This window comes from Macaca nemestrina, chromosome 8 (genome assembly GCF_043159975.1).
Source record: "Macaca nemestrina isolate mMacNem1 chromosome 8, mMacNem.hap1, whole genome shotgun sequence".
Classification (NCBI taxonomy): Eukaryota; Metazoa; Chordata; class Mammalia; order Primates; family Cercopithecidae; genus Macaca; species Macaca nemestrina.
Genome location: NC_092132.1, coordinates 132,048,657 through 132,072,948, shown reverse-complemented (window position 1 = coordinate 132,072,948; position 24,292 = coordinate 132,048,657). Strand labels below are relative to the sequence as shown.

Here is a 24,292-nt window from a genome sequence, read left to right as displayed (position 1 = left end):
GGTGGCATGCACCTGTAGTCCCAGCTACTTAGGAGGCTGAGGCAGAAGAATCGCTTGAACCTAGGAGGCAGAGGTTGCAGTGAGCCGAGATCATGTCACTGCACTCCAGCCTGGGTTGACAAGAGCAAGCCTCCATCTAAAAAAAACAAACAACAAAAGCCATTATAATTTATGCACACACAAATCTTTAAAATGACTTTGTGACCTTTTTATACTTAGAATTGATGATTTATGATATATAGTATCTTAGAATTTTTTTCCCACGTACTAGTATTGTGGATGTGAAGTTATGGTGATTTATTAGGTTTAATTTGTCAGGTAACAGGATTGTGTTCTGTTTGTTCTTTATATGTTTAAATATTTTAAATTACTATTTTTTTTTTTTTGTAGCTGTCCCCTTTCCTCCAACCCAACGGCTTACTTTCAAGGAAGTATTTGAGAATGGGAAACCTAAAGTTGATGTTTTAAAAAACCATTTGGTAAAAGAAGGACGACTGGAAGAGGAAGTAGCCTTAAAGATAATCAATGATGGGGCTGCCATCCTGAGGCAAGAGAAGACTATGATAGAAGTAGATGCTCCAATCACAGGTATAAAAAGTATTTGCATTATACTTTTTACAGTATAGATTTGCATGAGCAGTTTTGAGAAATAATTACAAATAACCAGCTAAAAAGTGGTGTGATAATTTTTCTAGAAATTATGAGACGGTCAGGATTGGTTAGGATATTTGTTGTTAATTGAAGAAATACAATTTTAACTGTCTCATATTTCTAGTAGAACTTTAGTATGAATAGATTGACTACAGTTATACAGCCGTCCTTTCAAAAGCTAGAGTGATTTAAGTTAGAAGTTAAACTGTGATCCTTTTTGGTGTAATGCCCTTTGTCTTCTAAGATATAATTTCTCACCTCACTTTGTAACTTTTTTTCCTAGTGTGTGGTGATATTCATGGACAATTCTTTGACCTAATGAAATTATTTGAAGTTGGAGGATCACCTAGTAACACACGCTACCTCTTTCTGGGTGACTATGTGGACAGAGGCTATTTCAGTATAGAGGTAAAATTAAACTAGATATGTTGGGACTATTATATTGTCTTTTTAAAAAGATGATTTCCATTCTTCAATAGAAATTAAAATGAGAACTCTGGCAGAATTTATAAACTTTGTTACTTTCAAAATTAAAGTAGTAGAAATGTTTTCTTTGATAGAACAGTTATTCCTTTTTCAAAACCAGTAGAAAATCTGACAAATAGGCTATATATTAATATTAACCCAATTTTGCAAATAGTTAAATGTTCACTAACTTTTCCTCTTGAAGACAGTATACAGGATTGTATAAAAATGACATAAATTACTGTTCACCCTAAATGGGGTTTAGATTAGCTGACCTTAATTATAAGACTATAAGCTGCTGAGCTACAATTAACACGTAGATTAACTGCCAGTGCTAAATAAGCACTAAGCTTTTTGTAGGAATAATGTCTGGTACTGGTGCACATAGTAAGCACTTAACAAATGTTCACTGAAGGGGAAAAATGAGTTGTAGTTAATGAAAACTTATACTTTCCTTTTATATATTTTGAAAAAGGAAAGACAGGAACGTGGTTAGAATTAAATAGAACCTTTTATGTGTAAAAGATAAAACTACTTTAGAACTTTATGCAAGGACTTGAGTACAGTGGAACCACAGCACATTCATACTTAATGTTTGTTGATTCAACTCTACATGCTGGCAAGTAAAGGAGAAAAAAACTTTTGAAATAGCGTGGGTAATAGAATTTGTAATGTGACCAAGAATAAGCTGTGAGCTGAGAAATTGAGTCTGCTTTCTGTCTTTGCTCTCTGTAGTCCTGCCTGCCCTCATTGTGTGAGAATCTCACTGTACTAAGTGTGCTTCTGGTGGTTATGTCATGCAGCCTCACTCCTAAATGCAAGTCAGCTCTCTTACCTGATGCCCAAGCAAAGGAGCGGCAGTTGCTCTATATAGCTGGAGAAAAAATAAGCAACAAAATGGATTTTTAGTTTTCAGTTAGATAGGCAGTCTAAATTCATGAGTCAGAAAAGTTCGATGTTGGCCAGGCACAGTGGCTTACACCTGTAATCCCAGCACTTTGGGAGGCCGAGGTGGGCAGATTATGAGATCAGAAGATCGAGACCATCCTTGCTAACACGGTGAAACCCCGTCTCTACTAAAAATACAAAAAATTAGCCGGGCGTGGTGGCGGGTGCCTGTAGTCCCAGCTACTCGGGAGGCTGAGGCAGGAGAATGGCGTGAACCCGGGAGGCAGAGCTTGCAGTGAGCCAAGATCGCGCTACTGCACTCCAGCCTGGGTGACAGAGTGAGACTCTGTCTCAAAAAAAGAAAAAAGAAAAAAGAAAAAAAAAAGTTCAGTGTTAGCTACCAGTGAGCAAAATTCATTGAGTGTCAAATTTGAGGACCAAAGTTAAAGGTAAAACCTGAAAAAATGGTAAAGCCCATTTTCCTGCTGCTCAGTAATTGTCCAAGGTCTCTAAATAGGTACCATGAATAGGTGGAGCTCATCCTTGCAGACTGTGTCACTGAAGAGCTTCCCTGTTGCCACTCATATCATGCATGCTTCAGTAGACAGTAAGTCAGATGTATGGACGTGGGGCCGCCCACAGTGGCTTACGCCTGTAATCCCAGCACTTTGGGAAGCCGAGGTGGGTGGATTACCTGAGGTCGGGAGTTCAAGACCAGCCTGGCAAACATGGTGAAACCTCATCTCTACTAAAAATACAAAAATTTGCCAGGCATGGTGGTGGGCACCTGTAATCCCAGCTACTTGGGAGGCTGAGGCAGGATAATCGCTTGAACCTGGGACGTGGAGGTTGTAGTGAGCTATCATGCCACTGCACTCCAGCCTGGGCAACAGAGTAAGACTCTGTCTCCAAAAAAAAGAAAGAAAGTATGGATGTTAGAAAGACACATTGAGTGTTTATTTCTTTGTGTGTTTGCTAGCCTGAGGAGGTTTTAGAGGGTAAAGATTAGAAGAATACAAAACTTAGTGAATTTCTAATTAGCCATTTTATTTTATTTTATTTTTTAAGAGATGGGGTCTTGCTATGTTGCCTAAGCTGGAGTACAGTGGCTATACACAGATGTGATCATTTCGTACCTCAGCCTCCGACTCCTGGATTCAAGCCATCCTCCCGCCTCTGCTTCCTGAGTATCTGGAACTATAGATGCACACCACTGTGCCTGGCTAGTCATTTTATTTAATAAAACAACTTTTTTTTTGTTTTTTTTTTTTGTTTGTTGGTTCACGCCATTCTCCTGCCTCCGCCTCCCGAGTAGCTGGGACTACAGGCGTCCGCCACCTCGCCCGGCTAGTTTTTGGTATTTTTTAGTAGAGACGGGGTTTCACCGTGTTAACCAGGATGGTCTCGATCTCCTGACCTCGTGATCCGCCCGTCTCGGCCTCCCAAAGTGCTGGGATTACAGGCTTGAGCCACCGCGCCCGGCCAAAACAACTTTTTAAAAATGTATTTATTTATTTTTTGAGACAGAGTTTCACTACTATTGCCCAGGCTGGAGTGCAATGAGTGCAATGGCACAATCTCGGCTCACTGCAACCTCCGCCTCCTGGGTTCAAGCAATTCTCCTGCCTCAGCCTCCAGAGTAGTTGGGATTACAGGCACCTGCCACCACGCCCGGCTAATTTTTTGTATTTTTAGTAGAGACGGGGTTTCACCATCTTGGCCATGCTGGTCTTGAACTCCTGACCTTGTGGTCCACCTGCCTCGGCCTCCCAAAGTGCTGGGATTACAGGTGTGAGCCACTGTGACTGGCAATAAAACAACCTTTTTTTTTTTTTTTTTTTTTTTTTTTTTTTGAGACAGAGTCTCGCTCTGTCGCCCAGGCTGGAGTGCTGTGGCCGGATCTCAGCTCACTGCAAGCTCCGCCTCCCGGGTTCACGCCATTCTCCTGCCTCAGCCTCCCGAGTAGCTGGGACTACAGGCGCCCGCCACCTCGCCCGGCTAGTTTTTTGTATTTTTTAGTAGAGACGGGGTTTCACCGTGTTAGCCAGGATGGTCTCGATCTCCTGACCTCCTGATCCGCCCGTCTCGGCCTCCCAAAGTGCTGGGATTACAGGCTTGAGCCACCGCGCCCGGCCTTTTTTTTTTTTTTTTTTTTGAGACAGAGTCTTGCTCTGTTACCCAGGCTGGAGTGCAGTGGCGTGATCTCAGCTCACTGCAAGCTCCGCCACCTGGGTTTTAAGCAGTTCTCTGCCTCTGCCTCCCAAGTAGTTGGGATTACAGGTGTTTCCCACCACATCTGGTTAATTTTTGTATTTTTAGTAGAGATGGGGTTTCACCGTCTTGGCCAGGCTGGTCTTGAACTCCTGAACTTGTGATCCACCAGCCTCGGCCTCCCAAAGTGTTGGGATTACAGGCATGAGCTACTGCGCCCAGCCTGAAACAACTTTTTAATGATAAATTATGCCAAATTATCTTCTGATTAACTCATATAACTTAAAATAACTTTAAAATAGTTTTAGTTCATTAATACATTCAATAAAGCACATAGAAAATACCAACGATTTTGTGCACATATATCATGTTCAGAATATTTTGTGTTATGCATTTTTTTCCTCACTCATCAATAAAGTTTCCTGAGTGCCAACTTTATGGTAGGCTATGAGAATAAAATAAAGAATAAAATTTATGCTCTGTAGGAGCTTCCAGTCTAATAGAAAAGATACACTTACGAATAGATTTTCATTATAATATAAAATGTGCTTTTTGAATTAAGTGTTTTTCATGTTAGGACCTAGCACAGTGCCTAACACATAGTTGGCACACAGTTAATATTTGTTGAATGGATGAATGTTAATAAATCGTAGTTTGTATTTAGCTTTATCCTGTTAATTGCATGTTTGCTAACTTAAAGGGTTTTTTCTGCAATAACTTTAGAGATAAATGAATCAAAACTTTAAGGTGACAATGACATTTTATACCAGTGTTAAAACTGAAGTATGAGATCTATCTAGTGTTCATTGGAAGTCACTTTTTATAAACCACTAAGATTATAAACCTCTATAGGCTATAGCTTACTCTCACATGTTGCAAGTATACACTTGAAAAATAATTTTTTAATCAATATTCTTGATAACCATGAGTGTGATGTTTTTGTTTAATAGATGAAAATAAGGTCATGGAATTCTTATTAAAATTTTTTGTTATAAATAATTTATTTTTTAATAGAAAAATTGGGAAATGCAGAATCTAGGAAACAAAAGCTTTCTACAAATCAGAGGTAATCACTGTTAATGTTTTATTATATTTTCTTACAGCCTTTTTTCTTCTTTTGCATTTGTATACATTTTGTTTTTAAGAAAATTGAGGGCATTTTGTATGCTCCTTTTCTGATCTTCTTTTTCTACTCAAGATTATATGGAAAGCATTTTTCTGTATTGTTAAGATTTCTCCAGAAGTGTAGTGTCAAAGTCAAATAAAATAGAGACAAATCTCTGAAATTAAAACATTTTATCTGGGAAGAAAAAGACCAGCTGGCCAACATGGTGAAACCCCATCTCTACTAAAAATACAAAAATTAGCCAGGTATGGTGGCAGGCGCCTGTAATCCCAGCTACTTGGGAGGCTGAGGTGGGAGAATGGCTTGAGCCTAGGAGGTGGAGGCTGCAGTGAGCCCAGATCACCCCACTGCACTCCAGCCTGGGTGACTGAGCAAGACACTGTCTCAAAAAAAAAAAAAAAAAGAAAGAAAAGAAAAAAATGCAGTTTGGGGCATACACACAGACTGAGCCGTCTTTGGTATGTCTGAAAAAAAGAGAGGGTTAGGTTTTATGAGAAAGAAAAATGTTATGTATTGCTGTTTGAGAAAGTTCATTGACACTAGTAAGGTTCGGGAGAGCTGACAAGTTTTACTTAATTTCATGTAATCAATTTATATTCTGCTTGATCTCCATTAGTAGTTTCATGATTCCGTCAGTTTGTTAGAGTTGTGGAAATTTTTATTTAGCCTATTGCTGTTAATGTTATCAGCAACCTATATTTAAGAATACTTGTTGAAGTCTTTTCCATGAATCTGACTGTGCATGTTTTTAGAGACAAAACAGTAACTGTGAATGACAAAAGCTTAGAACAGCCATGGTTAAAAATCTGATGAAAGTTCACAATTGATAAGGAATTTTGTTATTTCTATTATAGATAGCATTTTAGGATACAATAATCAGAGGTAAGACTGAAAACATATTAGATTTTTATGAATTATACAGTTTTTGAAACATTTATATTAACATACCCATAAATGCAACTAAAAGAAGATCTAATATCACTTACCATTTAAGTTTCTTATATAATTTACTAAATAAGCCTGATCATTTCATATCTCTGTAAGATGAGAGACACAGATCTTTTGAGGCTTTCCAGGGGTTGAACTGGAAAATCCTGAAGTTAATTTAATTTAATTTTATTTTTTTGAGATGGAGTCTCGCTCTGTCACCCAGGCTGGAGTGCAGTGGTGCAATCTCAGCTCACTGCAACCTCCGCCTCCCAGGTTCAAGTGATTCTCCTGCCTCAACCTCCTGGGTAGCTGGGATTACAGCCCCCCGCCACCATGCCCAGCTAATATTTGTATTTTTAATAGAGATGGGGTTTCACCATATTGACCAGGCTGGTCTCGAACTCCTAATCTCAGGTGATCCACCTGCCTCAGCCTCCCAAAGTGCCAGGATTACAGGTGCGAGCCACTGCAGCCAGCCCCAAAGTTAATTTTAGGTCCAAAGTACTTGAGGCTGGTTACATTGGCTTAAGCCTGTAATCCCAGTTCTTTGGGAGGCCTAGATGGGAGGCTAACTTGTGTTTAGGAGTTCAAGACCAGCCTGAGCAAGACCTTGTCTCTACAAAAATAAAAAACAAAAAAAGACTTAATTGAGGGTTTGATTTTGGGGACGTTTGTCAAAGATGTCAGAAGGCTCAGAACATCTGATCAAAACAGAATCACACAGGTCACTATAAAATAATGGTCATTTGGCTGTGTGCAGTGGCTCATGCCTGTAATCCCACACTTTGGGAGGCCGAGGCAGGTGGATCACCTGAGGTCAGGTGTTTGAGTCCAACTTGGCCAACATGGTGAAACCCCGTCTGTACTAAAAATACAAAAAAGTAGCCAGGCATGGTGGCGGGTGCCTGTAACTCCAGCTACTCGGGAGGCTGAGGCAGGAGAATCACTTGAACCTGGGAGGCAGAGGTTGCAGTGAGCCAAGATCGCGCCACTGCACTGCAGCCTGGGCAACAAGAGCCAAACTCTGTCTCAAGAAAAATAAACAATAATAATAATAATAATATTCATTCGGCCAGTGATAATCAGAAGATTTCCAAAGTAATAAAGTTACATGGATGTAAAAAACTTTAACTTCCTTAAAGCTTAGTTTTCCTAAGTAATAAAATACCTAATAAGGGCAACACAGAAATTATCTTGATGAAATGCAAAAGTTTTGTTTCCTTTTTTTTTTTTAATACTTTAGATTCTGGGATACATGTACAGAACATGCAGGTTTGTTACATAGGTATCCATGTGCCATGGTGGTTTGCTGCATCCATCAACCTGTCATCTACGTTAGGTATTTCTCCTAATGCTATCCCTCCCCTAGCCCCCATCCACTGACAGGCCCCGGTGTATGATGTTCCCCTCCCTGTGTTCTCATTGTTGAGCTCCCACTTATGAGTGAGAACATGTGGTGTTTGGTTTTCTGTTCCTGTGTTAGTTTGTTGAGAATGATGGTTTCCAACTTCATCCATGTCCCTGCAAAGGACATGAACGCATCCTTTTTTATGGCTGCATAGTACTCCATGGTGTATATGTGCCATATTTTCTTTATCCAGTCTATCATTGATGGGCATTTGGGTTGGTTCCAAGTCTTTACTATTGTGAATAGTGCTGCAATAGACATACGTGTGCATGTGTCTTTATAGTAGAATGATTTATAATCCTTGGGGTATATACCCAGTAATGGGATTACTGGGTCAAATGATATTTCTGGTTTTAATCCTTGAGGAATCGCCACACTGTCTTCCACTGTGGTTGAACTAATTTACACTCCCATCAGCAGGGTAAAAGCGTTCCTGTTTCTCCACATCCTCTCCAGAATCTGTTGTTTCCTGACTTTTTAATGATCGCCATTCTAACTGGCATGAGATGGTATCTCATTGTGGTTTTGATTTGGATTTCTCTAATGACCAGTGATGGTGAGCCTTTTTTCATATATTTGTTGGCCGCATAAATGTCTTCTTTTGAGAAGTGTCTGTTTATATCCTTTGCCCACTTTTTGATGGGGTTGTTTGTTTTTTTCTTGTAAATTTGTTTAAGTTCCTTGTAGATTCTGGATATTAGCCCTTTTTCAGATGGATAGGTTGCAAAAATTTTCTCACATTCTGTAGGTTACCTGTTCACTCTGTTGATAGTTTCTTTTGCTGTGCAGAAACTCTTTAGCTTAATTAGATTCCATTTGTCAATATTGGCTTTTGTTGCCATTGCTTTTGGTGTTTTAGTCTTGAAGTCTTTGCCCATGCCTATGTCCTGAATGAAGCATATAAAAGTTTTGTTTCTTAAACAAACTACCAAAAAGGTAAAGAAAAACCTTCTGTAGTATGATTGTTTCTTCTTATGCTATGTTCACTTACATAACCTGGAAATCAAACCTGATGAAAAGAATACTTGAATTAATCAGACAGAGAAAGAATGTGCCCAAGATTATGAGTGTTGCAATTCAGATACATCAAGAAAAGTCAAGAATTACACTACAGGAAAACATTGCTTTTCTAGGCTTTTAAGATAAACCTCTTAGTGTCAGATCATAACAGTAGAGTTAGAATAGGAGAAAAAAAGTTACAGGAGCAGATGAAAAAGTTGGAGAGAGCCACCTTCTAGCCAAGCAAAAATATATACTTTTTCTTTTTTTTTGAAACGGAGTCTCGCTCTGTCACCCAGGCTGGAGCGCAGTGGCCGGATCTCAGCTCACTGCAAGCTCCACCTCCCAGGTTTATGCCATTCTCCTGCCTCAGCCTCCCGAGTAGCTGGGACTACAGGCGTCCGCCACCTCGCCCAGCTAGTTTTTTGTATATTTTAGTAGAGACGGGATTTCACCGTGTTAACCAGGATGGTCTCGATCTCCTGACCTCGTGATCTGCCCGTCTTGACCTCCCAAAGTGCTGGGATTACAGGCTTGAGCCACCGCGCCCGGCCAAAAAATATATACTTTTTCAAGTGGAGAAAGAACAGAAGGCAATAATATGTGACTTGCAATCATGTGCAGTGAAGGACAGCAGAATTTGAACTTCTGAGGTATACATCTGAGAAGTTTCAAAAAGAAACATTTCAGAATTAAGTATCAAAACCTCTTGCAGTTTTACTAAGAGAAAATCAATACTTTAAGAAAAGCCCTGTTCTACCATAGGAGACCACATTTTTTAGTTTTATATTAGTGTCTTTTTAATATCAAAGCTCAATCTTTAGCAAGACTATATGTCTTATTTATTTATTTATTTATTTATTTATTTATACAAAGTCTCGCTCTGTCACCCAGGCTGGAGTGCAGTGGTACAATCTCGACTCACTGTAGCCTCTGCCTCCAAGGTTCATGCCATTCTCCTGCCTTAGCCTCCCGAGTAGCTGGGACTACAGGCATGTGCCACCACGCCCAGCTAGTTTTTTGTATTTTTAGTAGAGACGGGGTTTTGCAGTGTTAGCCAGGATGGTCTCGATCTCCTGACCTTGTGATCTGCCTACCTTGGCCTCCCAAAGTGCTGGGATTATAGGCGTGAACCACTGCACCCAGCCCCATATGCCATTTTATTTTAATTATAGCCAGCTTGATCACATACAAAATTCCATTTATAAATTCCGTTTTCACAAACCCTATTACAGTTTCGCTCAGACCTTTAATGACATGCTTGGACTTTCTGCTTTGTCCTTATTTCCTTTCTTAAATAACCATTTTATTTTAGGACAAAAATTTGCCACATAAGATTCTTTATCATACAAAATTATTTCTCAATAAAGAACACATTTTAATGCCTATCTTATAATTAAAAAAAAAAATTTAAGAAACAGGGTCTTGCTCTGTCACCCAGACTGGAGTATAGTGGTACAATCATAGCTTACTATAACCCTGAGCTCCTGGGCTCAAGCAATCCTTCTGCCTCAGCCACCCCAATTAGCTAGGATTACAGGTGTGTGCTGTCACACTTGGCTAATTTTTTTTTTTTTTTTAATTTTTTTTGGAGATGGGTCTCACTGTGTTGTTCAGGCTGGCCTTGAACTTCTGGCTTCAGGATACCGTCCAACCTCAGCCTCCCAAAGTGCTAGGATTACAGGCATGTGCCACCACAGCCAGCTTTTATCAACAATTTTAAAAACAAGTAATTTATCAGAGATGTACTTAAGTCACAAGAACTGAAAAAAAATTTGGGTTAATTACTATATATTTTATATGAGCACTCATTTATTTAAACCAATCAGAATAAATTTTTTTAGGGATTTCTGGCTGACTACATCAGATTTGATTATGTAGACACAGCATATAACATAGTATATATATATAATATAAGCACATCTACACAGATATACATACTTATAAATAAATTCTTATGGCTTTTGTTTTAGAGTTTTGGTTATGAGATAGTAAAACACTCGCCAGTTTATAAAAAACAGTTGGATCCAGATTATCTTTCTGACAAAATGGTATAAGGCCAAACTTAATGTTCTTTTTTAAAACTGGCAATATTATAAGGGTTGTGAACTAAATTTTGAGTAATGTAGTTTGAGTCAGTTACCAATAAACTGGATTCGACACAGAATAGTTAATTGTGGAAATATGACTGAATTATCTTCTAACAAGATCTGTTCAGTATCTTCTTGGTCTCAATTCTTTATCCTTGAAGATAAAAGTGTTGTCATTCCTTTTACTATAGGCAGGCTGTGTTTACATGGGAATTTCATTTTTGCAAAGGAAACAGCATGAAGGTCTAAATGATTTTCTTTAATATCTGCTGATTTTAAGGGTTTTACTTAAATGGTCAGTATGCCAGAATAGCCAAAGAGTTTTGAAAAAAGAGAGTTTAGTTTAGAAAAAGATGAGAGGAGGCAGAGCGGGAGGGGAGAGCTCTAGAGAGGAAAGTGTTTCAGCTAGCTTTGAGGGAGTATTTTTTTAGGAAGTCATTCTTTGAGTCCTGAATCCTTTTTTTTAGCCTTAAAATATCAATGAGATATGCATATCTTATTTGCTGTGTATTGTTTTATAACTGTGGTCTTTTAGTTTAAAGAACAACAGACTGTTTGAATGATCCTTATAATATTTGAACATGTTACCAGCTGGAATCCCAGAAAATATCTTGGCATGTCTTTGAATTTTGAGAGCCCATTTTATTGTGGGTGCTCTGGTTTAATCCCAAATACACAAAAACCAATTAAATGTAAGCACTGAATTTGGAAAGGCCAAATAAACGCAAGCACAGATGGGAAAATAAAGTACCCACTTACCAAGAAGAATGATAAGAAGCCTTCTCCAACTGAAAGAAAAAAGAGAGATCCCAAGGCCTCAACCCAAAGGGAAAAGTCTCTTCCCTGAGACCCCACAGCCAGGGTCTACAAGGAGGAAGAGTCTTCCTTAATAGGAGATCTCTCAGCCAGATCAGACTGGAAGGGGAAGGACACCGTCCCATCCAAATCCCAGATAAAACAGAACTCAACCAAAATCGGGAGTTCAGTCCAAGAATGACTCACTAAGGGAAAAAGAGGCAGCTTGCAGAAGGTGGTAGGGGTGGGGGTGGCTTTCAGAGTGTGGCTGCCTCATACTGTAGTTCCAATGGCTGCTGATATTCTCTGAGATGAGTCAGCCTTAGACTCATACTTGACCAAGTATATCAAAGTCAAATGAAACATAGAGATGAATCTCTGAAATTAAGATGTTTTATTCGTGAAGAAAGAATTGCAGTTTAGGGCATGCATGCCGACAGAATGGTATGTCCAAAGAACAAAGAGAAGGTTAGAGGTTTTATGAAAAAGAGAAATGTTACATATTGCTCCTTGAGAAAGTTCATCAGCACTAGTAAGATTCTGGAGAGCTTACCAGTTTTGATTGGTGAGTGATGGCCGTGGGTAAAATTAGCCTTAGAATTTCAGCAGATCATTTCAGTAGCCATTAGATAAAACTGGTTTCCAGTAATAGCAGGCAGTTTCAGCAGACATGCTTCTTGCAGATGAGTACATTTTTGGGGCTATGTTATATGTCCTGAGTGCTTCCCCCCCGCCCCTGCCCTCTTGACTTTGTTTTAGTTGGGTATGACAGGAATAACCCAGTTCATATGATCAACTTTCACAGTAGTTAATGATATAAATACCTTAATTTATTTCACCATTCCTCTACTGTTGGAAAAATAGGTTTATAGCAGGTCATGCTATTGCGTACATTTTCCCTCCATCTTCCCTACAAACAATATCTCTATTTTATTCAGATAAATGAGATTCGGGTTGCAGGGAGAACCTCTGATTTCAGTGAAGGAAGGCCCTTATCCCATCCCCAGGGAATGAATTCTGGTTGGTCTAAACTAGACAATCAATTTCCTGTCACTCATGACTGGTCTAGGGGTAAACACTAGATTTTCTTTTAACCAGTAACATATAAAGGGAACTCAGTTGGGTTTTTGTTTGTTCACTTGCTTTTGGAAACACTCTTTCTTGATGAAAAGACTATTGCAAGGTTGGAGCTTTTGGACCCCCTTTCCACCATGTCACTTCATATGTGGATGTTGTACTGTAGCAGCCATGCTGTGACTATGAGGAGGAGACATGACTAAGGAGGAAAAAGCAGACCTGTCAATCGCAGATCACAGAGGTACAGAGGGCTTGGTTTCTTGGCAAAGATGTTGAACTAGTACACCAAACCTGGATATCTCATCTAAAGACTTGATGTTGTTATTTTTTTGAGACAGAGTCTCACTCACTCTGTCGCCCAGGCTGGAGTGCAGTGGGGCACCATCTCAGCTCATTGCAACCTCCGCCTCCCAGGTTCAAGTGATCCTCCTGCCTCAGCCTCCCGAGTAGCTGGGATTATGGGCACCCACCACCACGCCTGGCTAAATTTTGTATTTTTAGTAGAGACGGGGTTTCACCATGTTGGCCAGGCTACTTTCAAACTCCTGACCTCAGGAGATCTGCCTGCCTCAGCCTCCCAAAGTGCTGGGATTACAGGCATGAGCCACCGCGCCGGGCCCAGACTTTGTGTTTTATGAGATATTTAAATATTTTACACAACAGCAAGTTGGATTCGGTTATCACTTGTATTTAAATGGTACAAGGTTGTTTTCCAATTATTTCCATTCTGCACATTGCTGAAGTTAACATCTTTTTGAATATATCTGTGATGGCATTTCAGATACTTAGATCAGATTCTCACACATGAAGTAACTGGATGAAAGAGTAGATCATTTTTAAGACTTCTGTCGCTGATAAAACAGAATAGTAAAGTTTTATTTTTGTTTGAGCCTTTTGATGTTCCCTTTTCATTTGTACCTATTACAAAGTGCTGGCTGGGCACAGTGGCTCAAGCCAGTAATCCTAGCACTTTGGGAGGCCAAGGAGGGTGGGTCATCTGAGGTGAGGAGTTCGAGACCAGCCTGGGCGACATGGTGAAACCCCGTCTCTACTAAAAATACAAAAAATTAACCACATGTGGTGATGCATGCCTGTAGTCCCAGCTACTCAGGAGGCTGAGGCAGGAGAATCGCATGAACCCTGGTGGTAGAGGTTACAGTGAGCCTAGATCATGCCCCTGCATTCTGGCCCAGGTGACCGAGTGAGACTCTGTCTGAAGAGAATAAAAATAAAAACAAAGTGCTTCGTCTTCCTCTGTGAGAGAGGAAGCTAAATTTGAGTTTTCTTTAATTGATTTTGTGAGAAAAGATTAAAGGGAACATTTTCAGCAAAGATATATTGTATTAAATGCACAGAAGCCACCAAAGAGAAAAATGTTATCAGATAACCAGGTGATATAAATGTTATTAGATGACCAATTGATGAACAGGTATTGACATACAGAAATGATTCTAGAGGCAGAGTAAAAATTCTGCTCACATAGAAGTGAAAAAGTAATTGAGTGGTTGAACAGATCTCTTGATAATCATGACCTTGTGATTGAACTATACAAGACAATTGTACAGTTGTGTCCTGCTACATAAAATAAGGAAATAAAACTTGAAATTAGAGGCCAAGAAGCACATCACCAAATGACATTGTACTATGGGTGGATTGTGCCTTTATATATTTCATTACCTCAAAAAGGTGAGTTAGAAGGCACAAATGTGAAATCAAAAGATATATTGTGTTCTTGATTGGGAAATGTAGGTATAGAAAAGATAAAGTGCATTCTAAATTTATATATTGATTTAATATAACTTTTCCTTGGAATATTTTGTGAAAATTGGTATCTTGGTAATGAAATTTAACCCCTCAAAAGAATAAAGCCACATAAGGTTATTTATTTATATATGTCTGTATGTTTAAGCTTTATGATTATTTTGCAATGTCTGTTCCAAAATGTGTATATGCTTTAATGCAACAATTCCATTTTTGAGAACCTGTGCTTTAGATGCATTCATAATTACATACAATGATGTTTAAATTGTTTGTCACAATGATTAAAAGTTTCTTTTGGCATTTGATAAACAGGCTTCAGGGATACAAAATACCCTGCAATGTGTAGGAGACTCCTAAACAACGAAGAATGAATGATTCTCAGGTTGTCAACAGTGCCTGTGTTAGATTCTGGGGATCTAACATGGAGATGCATAAGCAAAGTCCTTTACTGTATTTTCTGGTGACAGGGACTGCATCATGTATTTGTTTACCATCCATGAGAACCAAATCAGAGGAAGGGGCTAAAGCAGGACAGTAGCAGCTAACTTGGAGTGATCAGGGTAGGATCTTTTGAGGAGGCAATTTTTGAACAGAATGACCTGCGGGAACAAGCTGTGCATAGATCAAGGGAACTACATTCCAGGCAGAGGATACAACCAGTGTAAAAGCTCACAGGCAGAAGCAAGTCTAGGGCAGTCCATGTGTAGAAATGAGGCTGTCAAGGCTAGACAGAATAGTGAGTAAGGGAGAGATGGAAGAGATGCAGAGAGTTGGGCAGATAGATGATGTCAGGCCTAGTAAACCATGTCAGTGCATTTGGGTTTTATTCTGAATGTGCTAGGAAGTTATTGGAGGAATTTTTTTTTTTTTTTGAGCAGGAGAGTGACGTATTCACATTTATGTTTTAAAACAATTACTTTGGCTGTTATAAGGTCAGTTGACTTTTGGAGCCCAAAAGCAGGTGCAGGGAGACCAGTGAGGATTTAATCTAGTAATATGGGTGAAAGATGTCAGTGATTAGATTAGGCATACTGAGAAACATTTGGATTCAGGATTTTGAAGTCTTTCCTTTTTGAGGAGGTGGGAAAGTCTCAGCTGAATTGATCGAGCTCCTCAGGTCATGGCACATTTCTCACCAGTCTTTGCGAAGTCCCTGTTTCTTGTTGTATTCTTTTTGTCCTTATCTGTCATCTCTGAGTTCCCTACTCTCTCTCCCCAGCTTCTACTATATTTAATATATGCTTCAGAATACATCTAATATATATATGAATGAACGATTTCTCAGATTGTCAACAGTGCCTGTGTTAGATTCTGGGGAGCTAACATGGAGATGCACAAGCAAAGTCCTTTACTGTATTTTCTAGTGAGAGGGACAGCATATATATATAAAATATATGTTATATATATTATATACATATAAATATATACATATATAATAAATAAATATATATATTCATTAATTTGAGACAGAGTCTTGCTCTGTCTTCCAGGCTGGAGTGCAGTGGCATGATCTTGGCTCACTGCAACCTCCACCTCCCAGGTTCAAGCAATTCTCCTGCCTCAGCCTCCCCAGTAACTGGGATTACAGGCACATGCTACCATGCCCAGCAATTTTTTTTGTATTTTTAGTAGGGACAGGGTTTCACCATGTTAGCCAGGATGGTCTCGATCTCCTGACCTCGTGATCCACCTACCTCGGCCTCCCAAAGTGCTGGGATTACAGGCATGAGCTGCCACGCCCAGCCAATACATCTAATATATTAATTTTTTAATATATAAAACTTTTACAGATAAAATATTTTAATTTTACATAAGTGATATGATGCTGTCCAGTGGTCCTGAAATGTTACTATACATCATTATTACCTGGAAAGCTTGTGCAAACACAGGTTGCAGGGCCCTGACCCTGTTTCTGATTCATCAGGCCTGGGGTGGAACCTGGCAATCTATATTCTGTCGGGTTCCCAGGTGATGCTGCTTATCACACTTTGAGATGAGTGTAACTATACTTTGAGAACCACTGTTGTAGTGCTATTTATACTGTTGACTTTTTTCACTTACCACTGTGGTTTTAAGATGTACCCAAGTTACTAGTATATGTGCCTCTAGTTGATTGCTTTCTGCCTGTTGTATAGAATTTCATAGTATTTATCTGTGACACTTTCATTCTCTGTTCTGCTTGGTGGACACCTAGTTTAACTCCAGTTTCTTTCTAAAATGAACACTGCTATGATGAACACCTTCATATAAATCTACCATGATTTAATGTCTATAGGGTTTATGAACAAAATGGGATTGCCAGGAGAAAGGGTGAGTGCATTCATACTTGAACTGAGCATTGATTGCCAAATGGCTCTTCAGAATGGCTGTGCAAGTCTCTATTCCTCCCAGTAGCACTGAAGAATTCCTATTTCCTCACATCCCTCCTTGCAGAATATGATTTTATCTCATATTATAATACTTGCCAATATAATGGGTATAAAGTAGTGTTCTACTGTTTTAATTAATGTTTCTCTAATTACAGTAAAATTAAGCATCTCATATGGCAACCATTCAGCTCTTGCACTCACTCCCAGGAGTTTCTTATATGACCTTTCAGAGATAAGTTAAACATATACTAGCATATTTGAAAACCTAATGAAAAAATAGTGTACTTGTCACTATACATTGCCCTTTAAGTGCTGCTTTATCTGAGTCCCACAGATTTGGATATGTATTGCTTTCATTATCATTCAGTATTTTATATTTTAAGAATTTTCTTAATGAAGTAGTATGTTTTTTCTTTACAGTCATGTAGGATTTTTTTAGAGCTAGTATTTTGTTACTGATTATTGATTTAATGTAATTTGAAGAACATCATTGGAATAATATTCATTCTTTGAAATTTATTGAGACTCCTTGTGGTATAGTACAGAGTAGATTTTTGTGATTGTCCCATATATACTTGGAAAGAATGTGTATTCTCTACTTGTTGAGCTATTCTTTATAACTTTGACTATTTTTGTCTGCTTGCACTATCAGTTACTTTCAGCATTGTGTCAAAATTTCCAACCACAATTACAGTGTCATGCATCACTTAATAAGGAGGGTACAGTCTGAGAAATGGGTGCCGATTTTGCTGTTGTGAAATCATCATACAGTGTACCTACATAAACCTAGATGGTATAGCCTGCTACACACCTAGGCTACATGGTATAGCCTGTTGCTCGCAGGCTACAAACCTGTACAGCATGTTACTGTGCTGAATACTGTAGGCAATTGTAACACAAGGGTAAGTATTGTATGTCTAAACATATCTAGACATAGAAAAGATATAGTAAAAAAAAAAAAAGATAAAAAATAGAATACCTATATAAAGTACTTATCATGAATGAATTGTACAGGACTGAAAGTTGCTCTGGGTGAATCAGTGAATGATGAGTGAATGTGAAATCCTAAGACATTGCTGTATACTACCAGATACTTCATAAACACTGTACACTTACACTGCACTAAATTTATTAAAAAGTATTTTTCTTTCTTCAATAATAAATTAGCCTTAGCTTACTGTAACTTTTTACTTTATAAGATTTTTAATTTTGAGCTGCCATCTTGTGTACCCTGTGTGTGTGCACCTAATCTCAGCTGGTCCACCTGAGACCCCCTAAGCACCAACTCTAGCCCCCCGCGTGGCCCGTTATCTGCTGAGAGAAGATGAAAGAAACATTTATGAGCCAGGAAAAACTCGCCAAACTGCAGGCACAAGTGCGCATTGGTGGGAAAGGAACCACTTGCAGAAAGAAGAAGGTGGTTTGTAGAACAGTCACGGCAGATGATAAAAAACTTCAGTTCTCCTTAAAGAAGTGAGGGGTAAACAATATCTCTGGTATTGAAGAGGTGAATATGTTTACAAACCAAGGAACAGTGATCCACTTTAACAACAGAGATGCCAGCAAACACTTTCACCATTACAGGCCATGCTGAGACAAAGCAGCTGATGGAAATGCTCCCCAGCATCTTAAGCCAGCTTGGTGCAGACTATCTGACTAGTTTAAGGAGACTGGCTGAAGCTCTGCCCAAACAGTCTGTGGATGGAAAAGCACCACTTGCTACTGTAAAGGATGATGATTATGAAGTGCCAGATCTTATGGAGAATTTTGATGAGGCTTCCAACATGAGGCAAACTGAATTGAGTCAACTTCTGAAGATAAAACTTGAAGAAGTTACTGGGAGCTGCTATTTTATATTATGACTGCTTTTTAAGAAATTTTTGTTTATGGATCTGATAAAAATCTAGATCGCTAATATTTTTAAGCTCAAGCCCCTTGGACACTGCAGCTCTTTTCAGTTTTTGCTTATGCACAATTCATTCTTTGCAGCTAATTAAGCCGAAGAAGCCTGGGAATCAAGTTTGAAACGAAGGTTAATAAAGTTCTTTGCCTAGTATACCCCCCCCAAATTTTTTTTTAAATTTTTTTAACTTTTTGACTCTTTTGTAATACCACTTAGCTTACAAGTGGTATTATGAGTGAATGTGAAGGCCTAAGACTTATGCAGCTGTACAAAAATATTTTTACTTATATTTTTATTCTGTAAACTTTATTAAAAAATTGTTTTACTTTTAAAATTTTTTGGTAAGAATGAAGACACACACACACACACCACACACACGTGCATGCGCGCCTACGCCTACAGAGGGTCAGGATCATCAGTATCACTGTCTTTCACCTCCACATCTTGTCCCACTGGAAGGCCTTCAGGGGCAGTAACAGTCATGGAGCTGTCATGTCCTATAACAGTGTCTTCTGCTAGAATCCCTCCTGAAGGACCTGCCTGGGGATGTTTTACAATGAGCCTTTTTCTTTTATAAATAGGAGGAACAAACTTGAAAATAATTATAAAAAGTATGGTATAGTAAATACACAAACCAGTAAATTTATCATTAGGTATTATGTACTGTACATAAATTGTATGTGCTATACTTTTATACGACTGGCAGTGTAGTAGGTTTTTTTTACCTCAGCATCACCACAAACATGTAATGCCTGCATGTAGACATTATGATGGTTACATCACTAGGATGTGGGAATTTTTCAGTTCCATTTTAATTTTATGGGACCATTGTCCTGTATGTGGTGTGTTGTTGACTGTAACAGCATTACGTGGTGCATGACTATATTGATTTATCTGTTTCTCAACATAGTCCTCTGTATTAGTTCTTTTTCATGCTGCTGATAAAGACATGCCCAAAATTGGGGAAAAAAAGAGATTTAATTGGACTTAACAGATCCACATGGCTGGGGAGGCCTCAGAATCATGGCGGGAGGCAAAAGGCAAAAGGTACTTCTTACATGGCGGTGGCAAGAATGAGGAAGAAGCAGAAGTGGAAACCCCTGATAAACCCATCAGATCTTATGAGACTTTTTCACTATTACAAGAATAGCACAGGAAAGACCGGCCCCCATGCTTCAGTTACTGTCCCCTGGGTGTGGGAATTCTGGTAGCTACCATTCAAGTTGAGATTTGGGTGGGGACACTGCCAAAGCATATTAGCCTCTCAATTTTTGCTTGTGTTTTGAGGCTGTGAAATATATACAGAATATTTCATAATTGGTGTATACAATTGATTATCATCATTCATGGGTTCTGTATCTGCAACTATGCCTATGCCTCCTTGCTAAAATTTATTTGTAACCTCAAAATCAATACAGTGCTTTTGTAGTCACTGGTAGACATGTGGAGAGTCATCTACTACTTTGAGTCTCCCAACGCACATGTTGCCACCTCAGACCAAACAAGGCCACACTCTCCCTTCTTGTTTTAGCTCTCAGCTTTAAACAAGTATTCTTTTCATAGTCTATTTAGTGCCTGAATGCCTGCTATAGGTAACCAATCTCTTTAGTTTTTGGGTTTATCTTTCCTGCATTTTTTATGTACAAAGGAGATACATACATATGAATTTCATATATCTTCTTTATTATATAGAGGGTGGCATACTATAGCTACTCTTGTACTTTTTTTAGGAGACAGAGTCTCACAGTGTCACCCAGGTTGGACTGCAGTGGCATGATCATGATCATAGCTCACTATAGCCTCAAACTCCTTGCTTCAAGGGATCCTCCTGCCTCAGCCTCCTGAATAGCTGGGACTACAGGCATGTGACTACCATATCTGGCTAATTTTTAAATGTTTTGTAGAGATAGGGTCTTGCTGTATTGCCCAGGTTGGTCTTAAACTCTTGGCCTCAAGCTATCCTTCTGCCTTGGCCTCCTAAAGCACTGGGATTGCATTTGTGAGCCATTATGCCCAGCCATACTTTGCTTTTTTCATCTAAAAATATATCCTGGAAATCACTCTAAATCAGTTTATAGAGATCTTTCCTCATCCTTGTGCTTTATTGTTTGAGCGTATCATAGCTTAGCCTCTCTCCTGTGCATGGTCATTTAGGTTGTTCCTAATGTTTTACTATTACACACATGCTACAGCCTTGTGCATATTTATTTTCATATTGTTGGAAGTGTATCTTTAGGGTAGATTCCTAGAAGTGGGTCAAAGGTAAATGAATGTGTAGTTTTGTCAGTTTGGCCAAATTGTTTTTTACTATACGAATTATATTATTATTATTATTATTGTGGGGATGGAGTTTTGCTCTGTCGCCCAGGCTGGAGTGCAATGGTGTGATCTCAGCTTACTGCAACTTCTACCTCCCAGATTCAAGCGATTCTCCTGCCTCAGCCTCCTGAGTAGCTGGGATTATAGGCACCTGTCACCATGCCCAGCAGATTTTTGTATGTTTAGTAGAGGTGAGGTTTCACCATGTTGGCCAGGCTGGTCTCAAACTCCTGACCTCAGGTTATCTGCCTGCCTCAGCCTCCCAAAGTTCTGGGATTGCAGGTGTGAGCCACCACACCTGACCTATATTCATTTTTGTGTGGTCACGTTTACCCATCTTTTATTTTATTGTGTCTGGATTTTTAGTCATTGGTTACACAGTTCTTACCTACATCAATTTTGACCTATACTGGGCTTAAGAACTCACTCATGTTTTCTTCTAGAACTTGTGTGGTTTTATGTTTTTACATTTAGATTGCTCATCCTTTTGTTGGTTATTGTACATTGTGTAAGATGTGGTTCTAACTTTATCTTTTTTTTTAAATGGCAGCCACCTGACCCAGAGCCATTTATTTAAAAGTTCATCATTATTACTGTGATTTGAGATACCACCTTTATTATTTACCATGTTTTTATAGGTACTTTTATACTATATCTGTAGTATAAAATTCCACTGGTATATTTATCTACATAAGGCCAGTATCACTGTTTTGATTATAGACGTTTGTATGTTTTAACATCTGGTAGGGCTAGTCTGCCCTCATGGTGTCTCTTTTTAACGTTTTCATGGCTGTTCTTTCTTGCATGTTCATATTTCCATGTTAATTTTAGTGTCAGCTTGTCTAACTCCATAAAATAGCTTGTTTGTATTTTTCTTGGAATTTCAATGACTTAAATTAGGGAGAACTTTAATCTTTTTTTTTTTTTTTTTTGAGGCAGAGTCTCGCTCTGTCACCCAGGCTGGAATGCAGTGGCGTGATCATGGCTCACTGCAACCTCTGCCTCCCAGGTTCCAGTGATTCTCCTGCCTCAGCCTCCCAGGTAGCTGGGATTACAGGCACTCGCCACTACGCCTGGCTAATTTTTGTATTTTTAGTAGAGACGGGGTTTCACCATCTTGGCCAGGCTGGTCTCGAACTCCTGACCTCAGGTGATCCACCCACTTTGGCCTCCCAAAGCGCTAGGATTACAGGCATAAGCCACTGTGCCTGGCTGAGAACTGTAATCTTTTCATGTTGATTTATTCTATCCAAAAACAAGGAATGTCTTTCCATTATTTCATGTCTACTTTTTTGTCTTATAGGGACATTTAAATTTTTTTCTTGTATGGATTTTACACATTTCTTGTTAAATTTATTCCTGTGTCTTTAGGCCTCTTTGTTGCTGTTACAAATGGGGATTTCTCTACCACGATGTTCTGTTGATTGTTTCTGTATAAAAGGTCTATTTTTGTTTGTTTTGAGACAGAGTTTCGCTCTTGTTGCCCAGACTGGAGTGCAGTGGCGTGATCTCGGCTTGTGGCAACCTCTGCCTCCCGGGTTCAAGCAATTCTCGTGCCTCAGCCTCCCAAGTAGCTGAGATTACAGGCATGTGCCACCATGCCCGGATAATTTTGTATTTTTAGGAGAGACGGGGTTTCTCCATGTTGGTCAGGGTAGTCTCGAACTCCCAACCTCAGGTGATCTGCCCACCTCGGCCTCCCAAAGTGCTGAGATTACAGGTATGAGCCACTGCGCCTGGCCCTATTTTTTTTTATTTTAAGATGGTGTCTCCCTATGTTGCCCAGGTTGGCCTTGAACTCCTGGGCTGAAGTGAGCCACCTGCCTTAGCCTCCTGAGTAGCTGGAACCATATGCGTGCCGCTGTGCCCCACGGCTATTGATTTTGTATGTTAATTTTATATCCTGCTGCTTTACTGAATTATTTTATTATTTGAGTTAGTTTTATTGATTTTTGGGGGTTATATCTGCAAATAGAGATAGTTTTATTTTTTACCCATTCTTAACCCTCTAATTGAGGTGTAATTCAGTTGGCTAATACCCTTACACCAGTTTTGAACAGTAGCAGAGATAGTAAATATTCTTGCCTTGTTCCTGGTCTTAGTGGAAATGCCTTTAGTGTTTCAGAATTAAATTAAATACAGGTTTTAGGACTAATATATGTGTGAGTGGCTTTCTGAGAGAGTTCTAGATATTTAGATAGAACATGAGAACAGAGATTAGAGAGAGATTTCTGTGAAAGCTACTCTATACTCTGTCAAATTCTAGGGCAATAAGTATATCACATTCAAAAGGTTTCATTTTTCAGTTTGGGAGTAACAATGATATATGCCATTACAGCAAGTCATTTGAATTATATAAATTGTGTTTATGCATTATAATGGTCACAAAGAAAATTTTATCTGTCTTATAGTGTGTGCTGTATTTATGGAGTTTAAAGATTAATCATCCCAAAACATTGTTCCTGCTTCGGGGAAATCATGAATGCAGGCATCTTACAGACTATTTCACCTTCAAACAGGAATGTAAGTATAATCACTCCTCTAGAACTTTTTTAGTTACCCTTTAACCTGTCCCAAGTAAATCAAACATAAAGAAAAAGAACTAATGGAATTCAAATGCTTCCTGTCCTGTTGTTGTTATTTTTTTCACCTGCGAAGAACTAAGACTATCTTCTAAGGCATTTATTTTGAATATAACTTTTGGGTTCCCCCTTGTTTAAAAAATAATTCATTTGGGATATTTGGAAAGCATAGAGAAGTCTAAAGAAGATAAAAGTGTCCATAATCAGGTTGCAGTGAGCCGAGATCACGCCATTCTACTCCAGCCTGGGCGACAAAGCAAGATTCCGTCTCAAAAAAAAAAAAAAAAAAAGTGTTGGTAATCATGCCACTTAGAAGTAATCACTGTTATCACACTATATGAAATATGGTCTTCCGTTCTTTTTCATTATTATGAAATAGTTCAGGTATATATATATCTATCTGTATATATTTTTAAAATAAAATTGGGCTCATATGTAGTGTTTAATACATTTCTGTTTCACTTAATATAGTAGCATTTTTTCCATATCATTAAATATTTTTGACAACATGGCTTGTGTTATTTTAATTTTTTTAAAGTATTCTATCTTACAAATGCACAATCATACATGTAGCCAATTTACTAACAATCATAGGATAGTTAGGTTGTTTCTAACTGTAAGTACTATTGTAATAGTAAAAATAAGTTTAATATAAAAGTAGAATTATTGGCCGGGCGTGGTGGCTCATGCCTGTAATCCCAGCACTTTGGGAGACTGA

At 38.8% G+C, this 24,292-nt stretch overlaps 1 protein-coding gene and 1 pseudogene across 4 annotated transcripts in view; both read left to right on the top strand.

Moving 5' to 3' along the window:
- The window catches only part of LOC105482080 (protein phosphatase 3 catalytic subunit gamma), a 101,099-nt gene that overhangs the window by 34,669 nt on the left and 42,138 nt on the right, over positions 1-24,292 (top strand). For all 4 annotated transcript variants that reach the window (XM_011741982.2, XM_011741980.2, XM_011741981.2 and 1 more), the window contains exons 2-4: positions 391-588; positions 935-1,059; positions 23,404-23,515. In XM_011741982.2, coding sequence (XP_011740284.1) covers positions 391-588; positions 935-1,059; positions 23,404-23,515 — 435 coding nt within the window. The remainder of the gene's footprint in view (positions 1-390; positions 589-934; positions 1,060-23,403; positions 23,516-24,292) is intronic.
- On the top strand, positions 933-23,439 carry LOC139355898 (transcription factor BTF3 pseudogene; annotated as a pseudogene).